At 56.6% G+C, this 19467-nt stretch overlaps 1 protein-coding gene across 2 annotated transcripts in view; it reads left to right on the top strand.

Annotated features, from left to right (window-relative positions):
• Window positions 1-19467, top strand: part of CSMD2 (CUB and Sushi multiple domains 2) — a 555419-nt gene that overhangs the window by 310861 nt on the left and 225091 nt on the right. For both annotated transcript variants that reach the window (XM_028512433.2, XM_036025734.1), the window contains 3 exons: window positions 113-216; window positions 3303-3415; window positions 18717-18899. In XM_028512433.2, coding sequence (XP_028368234.1) covers window positions 113-216; window positions 3303-3415; window positions 18717-18899 — 400 coding nt within the window. The remainder of the gene's footprint in view (window positions 1-112; window positions 217-3302; window positions 3416-18716; window positions 18900-19467) is intronic.

The raw sequence follows: 19467 nt of genomic DNA, 5'->3' as shown, positions 1-19467 counted from the left end.
TCGGGGACTCTGGGCGTTGGGATAGAACAAGGGAGCTTCTTCCTCTCCTCCAGGCTCTGGAAGTCTCTCCCGCTGCCCCTGCCTGCTCCCTAACCCTGTGCTCCCTCCCTAGGTGATCAAGCTCGCCTTCGAGGAGTTTGACCTGGAGAGGGGCTACGACACCCTGACGGTCGGGGATGGCGGGCAGGACGGGGACCAGAAAACAGTCCTCTACGTGTAAGTGAAGTGGAGCGTCCAGCTGGGTGGGCAGGAGCCCGTGACCCTTGGCTGAAGGTGGCGGGTGGACTTGCCTGGCCCCCCAGACCAGGAGGGGTGTCCAGGAGTGCTCCACGTTCCAGCAGCAGTGGCCCCTCTGCCTCCTTCTGCTCCACCCACGGGGGAACCTTGGCCCTGGGCCGAACTCTCACGAGGAGTTCGCAGGAAAGGCACACAGAGGAGAGGCCTCTTAAAGAGCAGGGAAGTAGAGGTTCCGTGCGGCCTCTGCTTGAATGCAGACCCCCCTTCTGCCACCCACCCATTCTTCCTCCAGGCCAGGTACATCTGTGGCAGACAGGCAATAAAAGTGCTTTGCCAACCTCTCTGCACGTTCTTAACTACCTGGGAAATGGGCGGCTACAGAGCACTAGGTAGGACCACGCGCACTTCGTGGCCAGAAAGGCCAGCATGACGTGGTCTGGTCAAGGGGAAGGATAATGGGAGTCTGTCCTGGGGTTCCACGGCACTGGCTCCGGGGCCATGCAGCTCCTCCTTGGCCCGCCACCATTAGCCTGACGAGAAGCAGGAAAATGTTCTTGTTTGATGCACGTGGCCCAGCTTCAGGCCTGACAGAGAGGGAGGCCCAACCTCACCCATCTCCCCTGCCAAAAAGGAGGGAGGGATTCGCATACACTGAGCAACTACTATGTGCCCCTACTATCACATCACTTATCTCATTAAATTCCCACATAGCCCTGGGAGGAAGGTGTTATGATCCCATTTAACAGGTGGGGAAATGGAGGCCCAGTGGGTACAAAGATCAGCAGTTGAGTTCATGTCATTTGATTGCAGCGAGGGGTAGGGTCCCAGGCCATACCTCCTCCTAGCCAGGCTAGCTCCAAGCTAACACCCTCTGATTTTAATGATGAATGAAAGACAGCTATTCAGTAACAATGGCTTGTCCAGGAGCTTCTCTGCTCTGGGAACTTCCCACGCCTTCCTCATACCTACACCTGCCTGGAGAAGATCCTGTCAGGGCAGTTAAGGACTCATGATGTTACCCACTGGGTCAGGTGACGTGGCTAGGACTTGGGGACTCTCAGGAAAGGACTGGAATCTGGGCCCAAAGGGCATCTACTCCCTGCCTGTCCCACTGCACTAGTCCGAGTTCTCCAGAGAAACAGAACCAATCGGATGTATATAGAGAGGAAAGGATCCATTATAAGGAATTGGCCCACATGGTTATGGAGGCTGACGGTCTCAAGATCTGCTGGGTGAGCCAGCGAGCTGGAGACCCAGGAGAACGGTGATGTAATTCTCCTGTGTCCCAGCTGGAATTCAGGCAGACAGGGAGCATCCTCTTTTACTCAGGGGACGGTCACTTCAGGCCTTCTCCTGATGAAGCGAGGCCCACCCACACTGGGGAGAGCAGTCTGCTTAGTCCGTCTGTCAATTTAAATGTTAATCTCATCCAAAAATGCAGGCACACCCAGAATGTGTGGCCAGGGCCCAGGCCAGCTGACACATCAAAGTAGCCATCCCACCCAGCTCTCCCTCCTCTTGGTGCCTCCCCACCACTCACCTGCCCCGCATTGCCGACCTACTCGGCGCATCAGCTCAGGGTGCCCGAGAGGCAAGGGTACTGTCCCGTCTCCTCCATGACTCCAGTGTGCTTTTCCGTAGAGAGAACCTTGGAACGGCAGAGCTGAAAAGAGTCTTGGGGATCATACAGCCCAATCCCCTCATTTAACATGGGGTGGAAAAGCCCAGAGAGGCCCGGCCACTTGCCCCAAGGTCTCACAGCAAAGAATGGCAGAGCCAGGGCTTATCCCCAGATCGCTGGACCAACCTCGCATGCCTCAGCTCCCAGCCAGTTCTCACCCATGCCCACCCCCATCTCTTTGGGCCAGTATCAGTCTCACACCATCAAGGAAGCATGTGCAAAATAATCAGGCGCCTTCGCTGTTCCGTTTGGGTCAAACAGGAAAAGCAGAGGCTTTGGCCTTCTCTGTTGCTTCCTGCCACCCCGGAAGCAGAAGCCAGCCCTGACCTGGCCTCCGTCTTCACTCATTACAGCATGTCAGAGCCCCCAGATCAGGGGTGTCCCACACAGGCCATGCTGGTGTACCCTCCGGTGGTCTGTCCCACCTCCACCCCACCCCCAGTACTTATGCTGTGTTCACCCACTCTTTGCAGCCAACTCAACACCCCAGCCCCAGCTCTGAGAGCCCAAGGTGGAGCAGACCCATTAATCTAACCGCCTCCTCCATAGCCACCTAGTCCCCATCTGTGCTGGTGGTTTGCCCGGTCCCTGCAGTAAGAAGCAGCCAGAATTCTTCTGGAAGCCCCAGTTTGAGCAGCGGACTCCAGCTCTGCCACTCTCCAGCAGGTCACCAGCTGACCAGGAAAGTCCCTGCCCACTTTGCACCTTGGTCTCCTTATCTGTACAGTGAGGATAAAATAACCCGACCTCATGGGGCTCCCGGGGGCATTCAATGACATAATGGTCAGGAGATAATGGACTCGGAGTTGTCTCACTAGTCAGGTGCCTGGTAGATGTGAGTTGAACCAGAAGCTTCCCCACGCTCAAACTTTTCTTCTGAAAAGCAGGGCCCTGGGGAGATGGCCCTCCTTCCACTGTCAGTGCCTCCCCGCTCAGGCTGGCAGGGAAGGATGCGTCTCCTCGAGAGGAAGGGCTGGGTTCCGAGCAGGGCAAGGGGCTTCTGGCCGCCTCTTCTGCAGCGCAGTTCACACATGAGATCAGAGGATGCAGGAGTGTAGGCACCCCTTGATTAGATCCGGTTCCAGCTGCTCCTGTCCCCTGAGCCAATGAGGACACAGGTTTCTCTCAGGAGCCCAGGGGTCCAGGCGAGGGAGTGGACGCTGAGACTCAGGTTCTGCCTGTCGCCGGGGGTGAGGTGCTGGGTCTCCCAGCAAGTGGAGCGCGTGCCCCTGGGCTCCCGTGTCAGGGACGCCGTGGAGCTCAGAATTTGCCGGAGTGGGCCTGGGCCCCGGATATTCCTTCCCTCGGGTGTCGTCGGTCAGGCAGTGATTCTGCTGGGGTGCCATGGCGGGGCGCACACCTCTAACTCTCTCTCTCCTGACAGCCTGACAGGTACATCGGTCCCAGATCTCATCGTCAGCACCCACCACCAAATGTGGCTCCTCTTCCAGACCGATGGCAGCGGCAGCTCCCTGGGATTCAAGGCTTCTTACGAAGGTAACTACTCTTGGGGAGCCGGTGAACTCGCCCTGGGGTCAGAACCCTGAGGTCCGGATTTGGAGTCAGCGAGCCCTGGGTTTGAACCCAGTTCTGCTCTGCACCTGCTTCCTCTCCTCAGGCCCGTTGGAGCTCTTGACCTCTCCGAGCCCCAGCCTCCTTCTTTGTCCAGTGGGTCTCCCGGCTTGTTTTGAGGACTGTCTGAGATAAACCACTGGTAATGCTGCACACACAGCAGCAGGCACACATGTCAGTCCCATCCCCAGTTCATACTGGGCTTGTGCAGACTTTCAAAAGGCCTTGTGAGCTTGCTGAGCCTCAGTTGTTTTGTCTTTACACTAGAGATGAGGCTTTCCAAGTTGCCCTGTGGGGGTGTCGTAGTGATGAGGGACTACACACAGGGCCAGGGACAGACATGCACCATTGGTGACCTGAGGAGGATGCAGATGAGGGTGACTGTCATCTCTTGATGGAAACAGGCATTAAGGGAATGGCAGACTCTGGGGCCCAAGGGATGCTACCACTTTCACCCTTCCACGCATTGCCTACTCCTATTGGCCAATGACTGCTCATGCCAACTCCCACACAAAGGGGAGCAGAAGCCATCCCCCATGTATTTGTTAAGGCCCTGGTAGGGTCAGACCCCAGGCCAGCACTAGGGAACAGTGGCATCAGCTCTAGGCCTTTGCCGCAAGGGGCGGCACTCTAGCAGGGAGACAGAGCAGAAACAAATGAGCTGGTGCAGTGAGGGAGACGTGGCAGACAGAGCCCTGGAGCACAGAGCAGGGCAGGCACTCCCTGCACCAGCCCTAAGGGTGGGGGTGCCCAGGAGGGAGGTCTGACCCTGCCTCCATCTCTTCCCTGTTCTCTATTCCTTGTGGGCCTCCTTATAAAAGAGAAGATTTGCACGTGAGCTCCAGTTGGAGAAGCACCACTTCGCCCTGTTCAGTGGTCACAGCTGTACGACGGCTGCTCTTTCACAGAGGAGGCACTGGAGGGAGAAGGGTGACGTCACCCGCCCAGGTCACACTGAAGTCTGGGACCTGACAGAGCCCAGGTTCGACCCCAGGCCTGTCTGGCTTCAAAGCCCGTGACTTCCCCACTCTGCTACGGAGAGCCTCCCACAGTGACAGCATTTCATTCTCTGTGAAAGCTTTATAGAAGTCAAAGCTTTGCCCCAGTCAGGTGGGCCATATATCATGGCCCCAGATTCCTTGTAACTAGAGGTTGGGGTTCTGTTCAGTGGTTCTGGTCCACCTTGAGTGGCCAGTGCTGATTAAGCTCCTGTGACGTGACTGGTGCTGTACTGAGCACTGGGGCTATGAGAGTGAGTGGCATAGACCCAGTCAGAAAATGCATGCTCTGCGGCTGCTGGTCGCAGGCTAGGTGTCCATGGGACTTCTCCTTGGACCTGTGACAAAGCAGGGAGGACGCTGGGTGCTGAGAGACATCGCTCACCTGCCGGAGCTACGCACACAGGCTCTGGGCACTCAGGCAGCAGGTTCCATGAAGACGAAACAGACTCTGAAATTAAACCCCACCTGCTACCCTCAGCTTGGCCCCTGCTATAGGACCTTGGGTGGGTCATATGGTGTCTCTGAGCTTCAGTTTCCCCACTCACAGGGTGGAGATGGCCATGACAACCTCACAGCATTGTTACGAAAGGAAATGAGATCCCAGAAAGCTCCCTGCACAGTGCTGGGCACCGAGGCACCTTCCCCTGGGAGCCGCTCAAGCTCCCCTGCACCCAGGCTCCCCACGATTGCTGCTGCTCTTCACCGGGCGGCCTCCTCTGCCCGGGAGCTCGTGGCTCCCTGCCAGTCCTCGATGGCCCTTGGTTGTTCTGACAGGCCCGGGCTCTGGATCCCCACCTAGGGCCCTCTGCTCTCTCCACCTAGGGCCCTCGCCCCCCCAGGCCAGCTCAGAAACAGGCTGGCTCCCTGTGGCCACAGTGTGGGGCGTGGGGGCAGAAGTGACAGAAGGCAGATCCAAGCCATGGGGAGCCTTGAGGCCTCACTAAGGGTCTGCACCTTGTCCAGTAGGAAGAGGAACCTGTGAAGGACCAAATGTCAGAATGGGCCGGCCTTTTCCTTCTTGTCCCTTCTACCATCGACCTTTTGTTTGAGGGATGAAGCCCATGGGTCTCACACTTGCATGGCGAGGAGCCCCCATACTATAAAAAGGGGGCGACTGAGTCCCTGGCATCTGATACGACTGTGCCCCCTCATGCTGCTCTCTGGGCCTCTCCCGCCGGCAGCCTTCTGCCTCTCCACTGCCCTGGCCGCGCCCTCCCAGCCCCTGCGTGGTTCCTCACTGCCCTTCAGGGCAGGTCCCTCTCCGTGTCTGTGCTCAGCCTCTGTCCTCTTTCTAGAACCTTCCATAGTTGACCACATCCACTCCCATGGCTCCAACCTCAACCTGAAACACTGATTACTTCCACATCTGCTCCCCACTTGCATTTCAGTCCACCTGGGGCACATTGTGCATAGCTTCTCTTTCCTAACCCGTCTGTATCAGTCTGCTCGTAACAAAGCACCGCAGGCTAGGTGGCTTAAACAGAAATTTATTTTCTCACAATTCCAGGCCAGGAGTCTGAGATCGAGGTTCTGGCTGATTGTTTTGGTCTGGGCCCTCTTTCGGGTTCGCAGGTGGCTGCCTTTTCACGGGGACTTTCCTCCGTGCGTGCACAGGGAAAGAGAGCAAGCGCTCTGCGCTTCTTCTGATAAAGACACTGATCCTGTGGGATCAGGGCCCCACCCTCTTGACCTCACTTAGCCTTGATTCCTTCCGTAGGGACCCTGTCTCCAAATACTGCTGCACTGGGGGCCAGGGCTTCAACAAAGTAATGGGGGTGGGGGGCAAACGTTCAGTTCGTAACACCATCCAAAACAAAGCTCTTCCTCTCCACCCCCACACCCTCTGCCTGCGTGTCCCCATTGTGATGAACAGCACCACCATCCAAGCCTCACTCGGTCTCCTTTCCACCTCCTCCTTCTCCCCCTCCCACCTCTGACCCTGTCCCAGGTCTGTCAGCTCTCCCTCTGCAGCACCCAGCCCCCTTCCCCCCGCACCCCCCCTCCGTCCCTGCCGTGGCTGAGGGGCTTATTGCCTCGCACTTGAATGGCAGCATGGCAGCCTCCCTCCCTGACCCCAGGCCTCCCCCAAACCCCCAACCATCTGCCACACACAGCACAGCCGTCTCCCCAGAACCCAATCTGGCACAGTTTCCCCTTCTTAAAAAAACTCATGACAGCTTCGCATTGCTTTAGGGTGAAGTACAATCACTCATTTGGCATCCAGGGCTCTCCACGATGGTAATTCCAAGCCAAATTCTGGTTTTTATGAACCCATTCTAGGCAGAGCTCCAGTGTATTAGCCTGTGTAGCCCCGAGGGCCTAGCCCAGTGCCTGGCGCATGACAGGGCGCACTCAGAAAAGCTCGCAGAACGGAATCGCGATGGCGTTCTGCACAGGCTCACCGGGGCGCCCTTCCTCACACCCTTCCGACCCCCTTTCACCCACTTCACCATCTCCCAGATCAGGGGCTGCAAGTCCCCGCCTTCTCCACTGTCCCCTAGGCTTTGGGGTCAGAGAGAGCCACTGGCCGTGTGCGTCATCTTCAGCCAGTCTCCCCTCACTGCTGAGCCTGAGTTTTCTCATCTGTGAAGAGGGGCTGATACACCTTCATGTCCCAGGGGCCTCACAAGGACTCAGTGTAGTGACCAGCTGGCAGAGGATCTGTCCTTTGGCAAATTCCCAGTCAAAGGCCTGCTTCCCTCCCCTGCTTCCCCAGTCCTGCATCTCCTCTCCCACCTGCACCCATGCATGGCCCACGGCCTCAGAATTACCTCCGCCTCCTCTCGGCCCTCCTTTTATCCCAGCTTCTGGTGAATTCTGTACTGCATACACATCTTGGCTCAGGGATAGAAGGGCAGCAGGGGTGCGGATGGTCCACAGGTGGCGTGAAGCCACTGAGGGCAGAGACCTGGCCCAGGCATACCTGGCCCCATGGCCATGAGTATGCCCTCTGCCCCAGTCCAGGCAGAGGGAGGCTTCCCTGAGGGCAGGCAGCTATCACTGCAACATTACCCCCCACTTTGGGAGACTCATTTCCCCAAAGTTCTTCCAGCTCTGCGTGTCACAGTCCCAGGGTGGGGTGGGGGAGGGGACTCAGGCTCCATCAATGTCTAAGGACTCTGAGCCTAGAAACTCAGTCCCCCTTCATAGGGACAGCCAGCTGTAGGAAATGCATTCATAGTTGCAATTGCTTTGCTTCCCCGTAGAACAAGAAATATTTAAGGAACAGGCAATTAGCACTTACCAGAAACATTGTAAAATTACATACAACTTGCTAACAAGTTTTAGCATCAGTCTGGGAGTCTCCTTGCTTCCTGACTTGGAGCCTGGAATCTGGCAGTCTAGGGCCAGATCCGGGAGACTGGCGCAGGGGAGGAAGGAGCTGGGACCCTGACCAGAGATAGGGAGGAGTGGGGGAGTAGAGGTCATGCAGAAAGGTGGCCCGAGAATCCAGGGGGCTCATGTTGGAAATGAGGTCCCCCGGGTACTGAATACTGTCCAAGCCCCTGTTGTGTGTTGCAGACTCTGTTCTGGACATTGGGGCCCAAAGACGACAAGACAGTCTGTGTCTTCACCTAAGTCATAGTCCATCCTCACCAGCGTTGAGGAAGTGCGAGAAGCTGGGAGGTCCCAAGGAGGGGCAGCTCCTCTTGCCTGAGGGCATCCGTGAGGGCTTCCTGGAGGGGCTGGTGTCTCAAACTGCGGCTTGTGTGAAGGATGAAAAGGAGTCGGTCAGACGTCCCTGAGAAAGAGAACAGATTGGCTTAGAGAGCTCACATGTGCACAGGGCTGCAGCTAGAACTTACGCAGACACAAAGTTTTAGAGCAAGGAGGGAGATGGTGGACAAGACTAGCTGTCCACCAGCAGTGCCTCCATCCCCTCCTCTAGACTTTGGCTCTGCTGGGGGACTCAGGTGAGCCCCCGAAGGACGGTGCCGGAGCTGGGCTGGACAGGAGGCCAAGGGCAGCCACCCAGCACCCTTGACTCCCCTCCTTTCCAGACACTGCCTTTCCTCCTGTTGGAATACCAGGCACGTGACCATTGTCAGCTCGAACCTGCTATTTTCAGGACACCTCTGCCTTCTGCTTCTTCTCCACAGGTGTGGAGGACCAAACTTTCTAACTGCAGCCAAGAGTGGCACCAGGCATATTTTTAAGACACTCACTGAGTTTCTGTGACAGCCTTAAAGCTCTCCCAGGCACTGGGAGCTAGGGTGCACCTACAGCCAGGCAGCCGCCACCTCCTCTCAGGGAGGCCCACTGGTACCCACGCTGGGGGCGGGGTGACGCACGGCTGAGAAAACGCTGCGGCATTAAAACTTGGCAGGAAGTAATTTGTCAGTGGGATGGACTCGCCAAGTGCACGGGCTTTTGCACATGGCAAGCTCCAGTGTGGGGCAAATGCAGACAGCTTCCAGGCAGCCTAGATAGTCTATGTGTCCTTACTCACCCCTTTTCTCAACCTCCTTCAGCCGGTGACACACCCAGGACAGTGCGGTGGAGGAAGGAGGTGGGGAGGGAAGAATGTCAGCCACTTCATCTGCCCATACCTCCATCCTATCCGTGAAAACTGTGTGCAGAAAGAGGTGCACAAGTGCCTCAAAATACACTTCTTACAGGTGTTAGTGTCTCCCGCTTGCTTGGCCCTTTCCCATCACCAGGAGTGCAAGAGTGGAGTGGGAGGTGGCTCTCAGTAAATCCTCGAGATCCGGGTACGCCCACAGGTCATCCTAATGCACCAGAGGTGTGCTGGTCACTCACCGGGAGCTGGTGCTGATTGAACAATGGGTCTATGGCACTTTGTATGCTTAAGACTGTGCTTGGTTCCAGGGACATATCTCTTCTGCTCCCTAGAGAGCATCCTCAAACCCCTGGCTTTGAGGAGCTAACAACGTACAAGATAAAGAAAGCATAAATGACTTTTCAGTCCTTGAACCAGCTCTCCAAGGTCTCCCTTAGACCATCTGTCCTCGCCTCTCTTCACCATCACTTCCTGCCACATGGAAGTTCTAACTGTTCTGTAGACACTACGCTCTCTTCCTCCATTTCTGCTTTCCTGCCTTTCCTTCCATCCTCCCCCCTCACCCCTCAAACGTGTATCGAATGTCTCCCCTGTGCCTTGTGCTCTACCAGGAGCTGGAAGTAGACATTTCAAAAGCATTGTCTTGGTCCTCAAGGAAGTTTCCATTTAGGGGGAGAAATGCGTGCCCACGCTGCAGCTGCAACATAGTTTTCCACGGGGCTGGGAGCGAGACAGAGAGGCCCCGGGTCAGATTGGCCTGGACAACCTGAGGGAGGAGCTCGGGTTGGGAAGCCCTCACACTGAGGCTGAGAGGTGGTGCTCCGTCCGGCAGACACCAGGGGGTGTTCCCTCAGGATCAGAGGGACAGCAGGTGCACGCGAGAGCCAGCTGGGCTCTGCCAGCAACAGGACGAATGTGGCAGTGACGAAACACCTACCGGTTGCTGGTCACATGCCCACGTGCCAGACATTTTTGCCAATTGTCTTACATACACAAAGCTCATTAACTCCTCAAAACAACCCTGGGAGGTGGGTGTTATTGTTACCACTTCTGTTTACAGGTGACAAAACTAGGGCTCAGGGAGAACGAGCAATGTGCTCCGGGTCTACTTACTGCTCAGCGCAGAGCCAGGGTTCAGGTCCAGGACTTGCTGACCCCAGCGCCCTTGCTCGTCCCCATCACGCCGTCTTGCCCCCTACACACAGGTGGCTCAGTTCCGTGGGGTGTAAATCTCAAGGTCAGTGAGGGCCAGCAATTAGGCTGGGGTCAGGGAGGGTGGACGTGCCAAGTAGGTAGGGTTCTACTCTGGATTTGAGGAAGTGAGGAAAGAATCAATGAGCGGGGCACAGTGATAAATGGATTTTTACTTCTGAGTGATCTGACACTGCTTCCCTCATACAGAATAGAGGGAAGAGGCAGGGGACCTGCTCTTGCCTGATGCCACCATGCAGGGGAGAAACTAGGAGAGGGGTAGACCAAGGCAGGGAGAGGAGGGGTGGAGAGCAGAGGGGGCCGGGTGTGCGGGCCGAGTTGTAGCCACACGAACTGGTTTATGAGGACTGGGGGTGGGGCGGGGAAGGCGGAATCCCAGCTGATTCCAAGTCTGGCTCCGGCAGCTGCCAGAAGCCTCTCTGCCTCTCCCGGCCCAGGCCTGCGCCCCCTCCTCTGCGCCCCCAGAGGCCATGTGGTCAGGGGCACACCTCTTCCCTCGCCCTCATCGTTTGCATTGTCACTAGTTCCAGACCCACCTGACTGGGGGTTCTCCGAGGGTGGGGCCCGGGGGCAGGCAGGCTGCTCTGTGTCTTCGGTGCTGACTGTGGCACTGGGCACAGTTTCCATGCAGGAAATGTTAGCTGAGCTCACGCAGCACACAGAGTAGGGCATCCCATGTCCCATGCAGCATGCTAAGTGCCGGGTGCAGAGCGATCCGCAGTGCACCCTCAGCGCCTGCCTTCAGAGGACAGACGTGGGATGGGGGAACACACACGCCAGCCTGGCAGCCAGCGGGCAGCCAAAGGGGCTGAGTGGGCGAATGGAGACCTTTGTCCTTTTCTCCCCACCGCAGTACCCCCAGTATCTGGAACAGTAACTAATGAAATAAACACATGAACACTCACGAAGGACAATCAGAGCTATGTCGGAAAAGAAAGGGCCCTGAGAGAGGAAAGAAAAAGGGAATTACCTAAGATGCTTGGTCAGGGAATGCATCTTTGGGGAGGGGACCTCGTACACGTACCACAGTCTGCAGCGCGAGGAGTCGGCCGAGCGACGGTGGGGGCGGCCGAGGCCCAGGCTGAGGGAACAGCGAATAAACGAAGGAACAAAAGTCGCGCCCATTTGGAAAGGCAGAAAATCTCAGCCCAAGCATGGGCCCACCCCCCTTGCCCCTCCCCCGCTTCCTCCAAGGGGTGCTGCCCATCCTGGAGCATGTCAGACCGTGAATTTATAGGGACACCTGGTGCAGGTCCCCCTGTGCAGACACTGTCATGAAAGAGGATTCCAATTTGGCATTCAAAATGGAAAAACCTGGGGGGAAGGCGGTGAGGCTGATCACAGCTGATGGGACGGCACCGTCGAGAAGGGGAAGCAAACAGGCTGAACGGCAGAGCCTGTCGGGACGGAACTCGCCAGAGTCTCTGAAGCGCTCGGCTCACATTTCCCAGCTTGCTTTCGGTAGGCGAAAGGAGAGAGAGAGAGAGAGAGAGAAACATCATAAAATGGAGTTGTGTTAAAGCAGATAACCGGAAGTCACAGGCGTGACTTTCTCCAAGTCAGAATTTGTTTCATCCATTTGCAGTTCCAGGCCCTGACATCAGACTTGGTCAGCACCTGACCGGGAGGGTCAAGGTCAAGCATCTTTCAGGCAGGACAGAAAGGCAGGGGGGCTTGGTCCCTGCATTCCCAGCAGGGGTTGACGCTGGGCTTGGAGGGGAGGCCCAGACCAGGACAAGGGGTGTTGGGGGACGGAAGCCATCTGCCAGCCCCCTCTGCCTTCCTGGAAGGAGCTCCCCAACGGCTCTGTTCTTCTTCTCCCCTCCATCCACCCCCGGTTCTGTGGTCCTCGCATCCCCCTCTGCAATGCCATGGCGCTGTTTGCCAAATGCTCCTCCCTTAAAGCTGACTTCCCCTTGAGGTCATCATTATCCCGTAGCCCTCGGCAGTGTAAGCAACTCACATCCCAGACCACACGAACTTCCCTTTGATGGGCGGGCTCGAGTGCTCACTCACCAGCGAGTTCTACCTCCGTGAAACCTCTGCCGCGTTCTACCCTCCTTCTCAATACCATCAGCCTCTTCCCCTCTACCCTTAAAAAAATTTTTTCTATTCTCACCCGAGGATATTTTTTTCATTGCTTTTAGAGAGATAGGAAGTAAGAGAGGGAAAGGGAGGGAGAAAGAGGGAAACAAACATCGAGTCGTTGCCTCTCATAGGCACCCCAGCCTGGGACCACATCCGCAGCCCAGGCAGGCACCCTGACCAGAAAGCAAACCCTTCAGTTTGCAGGACGATGCCCAGCCAGTGGACCCACGCCGACAAGGGCCTCCTCTCTTCTCTTGGTGTCCTCTTGCCTCTTAGTTTCTTGACCTTCTCACCCCCTTTCTGTGCACTCCACTCTGGCTGCAGCTGGACTTGATCCCCAGCACCTCAGAAACCCCGGCATCACCTGTCTGCTCTGGGACCTTTGTCCCTTCAGCTTTCCACTCGTTACTCACCCTACTCCTGTTTGTCATCCTTCCCTTGATCTCTCAGTTCTCCATCCCCTCCCATTCTCACTCCTTTCCTCTTTTAGCCTAAGCCCCTTGGGTAACATTTCAGCCATTCTTTCAACAATGCCCTCACTTCCTTGTCCTATTGTCCCAAATAAAACTGGAATTACCTCCTGGAGGCAGGCCCCATGTAGTACAGTCTTCCCCCAATGGGTGAGTTTTCTAGGAACCCATCTGTATCAGTGTACCAGCTGGTGTTGTTGTGAGAGGCTGCGTTCAGCTTCAGTGAATTTTTTTTGAAGGCTCTTTCAGGGCGTTTGCCCATTTCATCATGGGTGGTTGACGAACATGCCTGCCCACACCGTGCTGACCAAAACAGCATGACCCCTGTGCCCCACCCTCCTATTCACCCAATCTTGCCCCAGGCAACAATATTTTTGTTTCCCTGGGTGAAAAAAGTCCTCAAAGGAAAATGTTTGGAGGAAGAAGTGAAATAAAACATAGCAGAAACACTAAAAAGCATCAAAATCAGTGAGTTTAAAAACTGTTTTGAGCAGTGGGAAAAAAGTCTCAATATGGTGTCTTGCATCAAAAGAAGAGTACTTTGAAGCTGACTGAAGTTTAAACACGTAAGAATAAATACACAACTTTTTAAAAATAAATTCCATTTTGGGGGGCACCCCCCTCCTATTTCTCCAAACCCCACCCACCCCTGTCAGTCCTGCCGCCCCTCCCTCCACTTCCACGTGAACCACATTGCTGGGGGCTTCCGGGACCAGCCACACAGCCCTGCCCGTGGGGTCCCTGCAGATGGAGAGATGAGTCCTCTCCGCCCTCCACGGGCCCCACAGGTGCGTGGCGATGACTTGTGCTTCTCCGGCGTGACTGCTTTGGACATTCTGGTCAACGTCATGTCCTTCTCCCCAGGACTGGGCCCTCACTCTCAGCAGAGACCGTGCCCCCCTCTTCCACTTAGAGCGTGCGGCCTGTGTCATCACAGGGTCCCCTCAGCCTTCTGCGGCCCTGCCTCAGCGCTCACTGTTACCTCTCTTCCCTCGTCCCTCCTGGAGGGCTGCCAGGCCTCTCAGCCTAGCCCGCTAGCGAGCTCAGGGTCCCCTGCCTCCTGCCTCCTGCCTCCTCTAAAGCCCCCTGCTGTTGGCCCCCATTTCTCCTCCAATCTTCCGTGAACCACGTAAGGTCTCTCATGCTCTCTATCTCTCTCTCTTTCTCTCTGTCTCTATCCCTACCTCCATTTCTATGTCTCTCTCTCCTTCCCTATCATGTAAACATGGTTAGGTTTCTCCCATCTTAAAACGATTTTTAAACTGCCTCCCCCCCAAGGCCATATGCCTCATGTGTTACCACCTGACTTCTCTCTGTTCTGTCACTTCCAAGAAAAGCCCTCTTCGAGTGGCCCCTCCTCTTCCTGTCTCCTCCTCCTCCTCTCCCATTGGGTGTTGGCCCTTCGTCACTGTCAGTCTGCTCCCGCCCCTCCAGCCTCAGTCTCCCCCAGCCTGCTTTTCCGTCCTGTGTAAGCTTCCCCGCAGTGTGCAATGCTGTCCGTCTCCTTGAAGCTCGCTCTTCTCTGCACTCCTGCGACCCGCTCTCCCCGGGACTCTAGTCCGGCAGCGTCGTGCTGGTCCCCACAGTGTCCCCAAGTGTTCTGTCCTGGACTGACAACGCTTCTTGTTGTCCTGAGCAGGTCTCATCCTTCCCATGGCTTCTTCCATCACCTAAGATTGAACCCCAAATTCTGTATTTCTAGACCACAGTTTTCTCCTGAACTTAAGACCCATGTAGCCACTTTCTACTAGTCGTGCCCACGTGGGAACACCACGGGCACCTCAGAACTCAGCATGCCCTCTTGACGGCCCTCCAGACCGGCCTGTCCTCCTGCATTCTGGTCTCAGTGCTTTCACATCCAGGGCCCAAGGCCAGACCCCACAGTCACTGTTGTCTCCCCCTTGTCCCCTGGACCCTCTCTCTTGGTACAGTCCATGGCTTCTTCCTGTTCGGACCTCCCAGATCTCTCGGTCTCCCCACCCCTCTGCCTGTGCCCAGCCCAGGAATCCACCAAAACATCTCCCGGGTGACTGGGAGCCTCCCGCCAGAATAGAAGCCCCGCAGAGACAGGGCTTGTGTGTGCCTTGCTCCCTGTTGCACCTCCCATGCTCCGCACTGTGGCCGGGTTAGTAGACACCCAGATGTCTGTCCAATGAGTGAATGGTCTCTCTGCCCCCAGAATCGCTGGCCCTGACCATTCTCCAGACAGCAGTCAGAGGGTGATCTTGTAAAACACACAACATGAGATGCTAAACAGAGTGAAACCCTTTGTCGGCCCCCCAGTGGCTGTTATCCCCCACCCCCCGCCCGGTCTTCTTCGCAGACTGCACAGCCTTCTGCAGCCTCGTCTCTCGCCCCCTAATCCATCGGCCTATGCCCGGGGAGAGGCAGTGGTGCCCAGTGGTTAAGAGCCCCTACAACCCGCGTTTGGATCTCCAGCCCACCACGTCCTCGCTCTGTGACCTTGGGTAACTACCTGACCCCTCTGAGCCTCGGTTTCCTCCATTTCAAAATGGCCGTACCAGTGCCTCGCTCTCGGGGTCGCTGGCAGGGTGAAATGCGCCCCCAGAGGCGCTGCTGTCACGTCCACAGCACTGGGGCCGTGAGTTGTGCAACTGGCAGGTGTTAGCTATCAGCTCTCACCGCCGTCCCGCCGTCTCCCCGCTGAGCTTCTCGTGGGTTCTTCCCCACCCGAAGGGCGCTGCCTCTCCCTCCTCTCCCGCGTGTCCCTGTTCCAGCTTTGTGGAAATGCCACTGCCAGTGACACTGTGGAAGTTCAGGTGTGCGGCGTATGGTTCGGTGCGTGGGTGTGTATTGTGGAAGGGTCGCCACAGCATGGCTGGTTCACACAGCCGTCACCTCACACAGTTGCGGGTTTGCGTGTGTGTGATGAGAACGTTTAGGATCAACTGTCTTAGCAACGTTCAAACGCACGCCCCAGTCTTGTTAGCGATCGTCGCCGTGCCGCGAGTTACATCCCCAGGACTTACTCATCGCGTAGCCTGTGCCCTGGCGGCAACCTCTCTGCACCCCCACGCCCCCCGGGCCTGGCCGCCACTGCCACTGCACATGCTATTGCTGCGAGTTTGCCTTGGTCAGGTTGGACATGCAGGTGAGACCATTCCGTGTCGATCTTCCTCTCTCCGGCTTCCATCACTCAGCGGGATTCCCGCAAATTTCTTCCACGTCCTCACAGATGGCACAATTGCCTTCTTGTTTATGGCTGAATGATACACCTCTCTCTGTGTGGGGGTATGTGTACACTGCATTTTCTTTATTCATTCCTCCGTCAACGGACACTTGGGTTGCTTTCATGTCTTGGCTGTTGTCAGTTAGGCTGGGACCAGTCCTGCTTGTCTGCCCACCTGCTCGCTCCTGCTCAGGCTTCAGGCCTCAGCTTGGATGGTGCTGCCTCCAAGCAGCCTTCCTGTTGCCAGGGCTGGGAGTGGGGCAAGGACAGCCAGGCACTCACCTTGGGCATAAAATTTAAAGGAGGTAGAGAATGCCAAAAAACCCCAAAACCCTCCATAATTAAGATAAATATTTTAATGTAATTTTTAAAATCAAGATTAATGCAAAATGTCTAGGATTAAAAATATCGGCATTTGAACTAATAACCAGTACTGATGGCCAGGACCATGGGTGAGCCAATGAGGTGCATCCTGCAAGTGCAAGGTCAGACCTGGTCTTTGTGTTAAGTTTTGGTACTTTTCTTCATGTTGGATTCAGTTTATAGGCATTAATTTTTATTTTCTTTAAAAATATATTGTACTAAGGTATTATTTGTGTCGATCCTGAGTTTTGGGTGCCCCTCTAAAATTCTGTGCCCAAGGTCAGGGTCCCTCTCCCCACCCCCTGCTTTCAGCCCCACCCTCCACGTTGGAGTTGGGTGTCCCCTGGGCGCTTCCACAGCCCCAGTCACCCCGAGCCACAGACACCTCTTTCCGTGCTGCATCCCGACGAGGTTGCTCAGCCTTTGACAGCTGAGCCCTGTCCAGATCTCGAGTCTCTAGCACAGGGCCTGGCACACAGCAGGTGCTCACTGTGTGCTGCTGGTCGCATTGACAGTGGAGAAATGGGGAGGACGCGGGCATGTGGGAGGGCCCAGGGCCCACCCCAGGGCAGGGCTGGGCTGGGCTGGGCAGATTCCTCCCTCCCTCTGAGGACACTGGTTCCCTTCAGCTGACCACGCCCTCAGACCAGCTGGTGACGGCAGGGATGTGGGAAGGCGTGTACCCTCAGTTGGATCCTCCACATCATGCAGAGACCTCACTAGGAAACCTTAAACTGGGGTCCTCTCCGGGGGAGTAGGGTTCAGCTCTGTATTTGAATGCTGGGCAGCCTTCTTCAGGGCTCAGGATGCTGCAGTGACAGTCCTTGCCAGGGTCTCACACACCAGAGAGAGGGGACCCTGGAGCTCTGAGGCTGGGAGCAAAGGGCCCCCCTTCCCAGGAATGCCTCGGTGTGTCCCTCCCCTGCCCTGGCAGGGGAAAGCCAGTGACGAAGAGGGGTCAGTCCTGCTGTCAGCAGGTATGTGTGCAGGAGGTGAGGCCAAGAGGATGAGGGCGGTGAGCATCGGGTCAGCCAATCTGTACTCGAGCCCTTGGACCTGGCATGAGGCCTGGGCACAGCAACCCCACGCCCTCCTTCCCCTCCCACCAAGGACCCCGCATCTTTGGCCAGGATCCCGTGCACACAATTCCAGACACCGAATATCTGGCTCCGCCAGCTCTCGGCAGAGAGGAGGCCCTGGTGTGGGGGTGGGGGGTAACACGAGTGTGATGTGACAGCCAAGTGCCTGCCCACACAAGGCAGGCCACGGGGCTGGCCCGATCAGCCCACGGAAGCCCAACCATTGTGTTAAGAAAGTTTCTGCAGGGTCATTCCCAGTAGTTCACACGTGGCCACTTCAGGGACTGTGGCTCCCGACAGCCCATAATGGTGTCTACAGAAAAGCCTGGGTCCCTTTGGCCTGACAAGCCTGGGAAGGTGTCCAAAAGCCTCCCATGACTCCAGCCCTTCTCTCCAAATCATGGGGCTCTTCCAGTCCTCCCCACCATCTGTCACTCCATTCACTGCTCCCCGGCGTTCCCGCAGGATGCCTTCCTCCCTGGGAACGGAGCTCCTCCTCCGGCCTCCTCCTCCTGCTTCCTCCACCCTCCCCTCCCTCCCCTCCTGCCTCCTCCACCCTCCGCCCTCACAGCACCGACACAAGGCTGGTGGATGTGAGGGTGAATCCTCTGAGGAAATGCCAAGGACTTGGGCCGGGGCAGATTCCTTCACTGCAGTGAGGCGCCGCCCCCAGAGCTTCCGCGGGGAGCCCCCTCCTCGTCTGACTCACCACAGCTGAATCGAATGAGCTTAAAAGCATACCTAACGAGTCATTTGTTTCATTTTACCTGCTACTATCGCAAATTGAATTTTAAGAAAATATCTTCATGGAAGTGCCTCCGTATCAGAAAGCAGCCAATATTGATTCTCACTTAGTCTCTGGTCGGGGGAGAGGCAGGCAGCCAAGCCTCCGCTGCCTTCTCATCCTGTGCTTGCCTCGGCCGCCCAGGGATGGACCGCACTCAAGACCTGTCAAGTGGCATTAGTAATACAAACGCAGAGTCAAGTTCAGTAGGGAACTCTCCCAACTCTGGGGCTCGTTAGCTGGTGGCGCAGGCTCCCACGGAGAATGTACACGCACCGTCCCAGGATAAAAACACCCAGGTCGCCACGAACACTTTGCATGGGCACAGAGGCGTGAGCAATTTGGCAGCCGGAAGGCCCAGGACACAGGGACTGCTCGTAAAGACCCTCCCGGTGTCGCTCTGAGCGCTGACTCAGGGCAGTGGAGCCGCAGAGCAGGTCATAGATAGGGACCTCCAGCTCCACGAGAGGCATGAAGTCACCTTTTGTCTCTGTTTTCTGGTCTTTCTGTCTTTCAGAGATCGAGCAGGGCAGCTGCGGTGACCCCGGCGTTCCTGCCTATGGCCGGAGGGAAGGCTCTCGCTTTCGCCACGGTGACACACTCAAGTTTGAGTGCCAGCCTGCCTTCGAGCTGGTGGGGCAGAAGGCAATCACGTGCCAAAAGAATAACCAGTGGTCGGCTAAGAAGCCAGGCTGCGTGTGTAAGTGAGCGGGAGGGGGCCACGTTGGGGTCTCCGCCGAGAGACAGGGGGCCCGTTCCCAGCTATTCCAGGGGCCCCATCCTCAGTAACCACTTCACTCCGGTTGGTTTCTTCTGCTCCTCACAACACTGCTGTTTGGCTCCTCCTTTCCGGCAGTGGCGTAGGCTGTAGCACTCAGCGGGGTCACTCTTGACATTTGGGGACCTTCTTCAACGCCGTCTTACCCTCACGGGTGCTCCTGGAGAGCAAGGGAGAGGCCACTGGGGCTTGGTCCCCCAGGCTCAGACCCAGGCATTTCCTCCTCACCCCTGTAGCTACCAGTGACACCAGACAGTCAAGCCAGGGCGGCAGGGACTGGCACGTGTGCAAGGCTGTAGACTCTGCACCAGCCTCTGCGCACCGCGGGAGTCCGCAGCCTTGCCAGCGTGTAAGCTCTCTCAGACTGCTTCCTCTTGGACTGGACTTACGGAGGTGTGGGCACCAAGCTCTCTTTGGGTTGCTGATCTTCTGGCAAAAAGGTTGGAGTCGGATGTTCTCTTCTGCGGAGATAACACGGAGGCCTGTCTTC

The sequence above is a fragment of the Phyllostomus discolor genome, chromosome 5 (genome assembly GCF_004126475.2).
Source record: "Phyllostomus discolor isolate MPI-MPIP mPhyDis1 chromosome 5, mPhyDis1.pri.v3, whole genome shotgun sequence".
Classification (NCBI taxonomy): Eukaryota; Metazoa; Chordata; class Mammalia; order Chiroptera; family Phyllostomidae; genus Phyllostomus; species Phyllostomus discolor.
The sequence above is the reverse complement of the archived record's forward strand: the minus strand, read 5'-3'. Positions and strand labels throughout refer to the sequence as shown.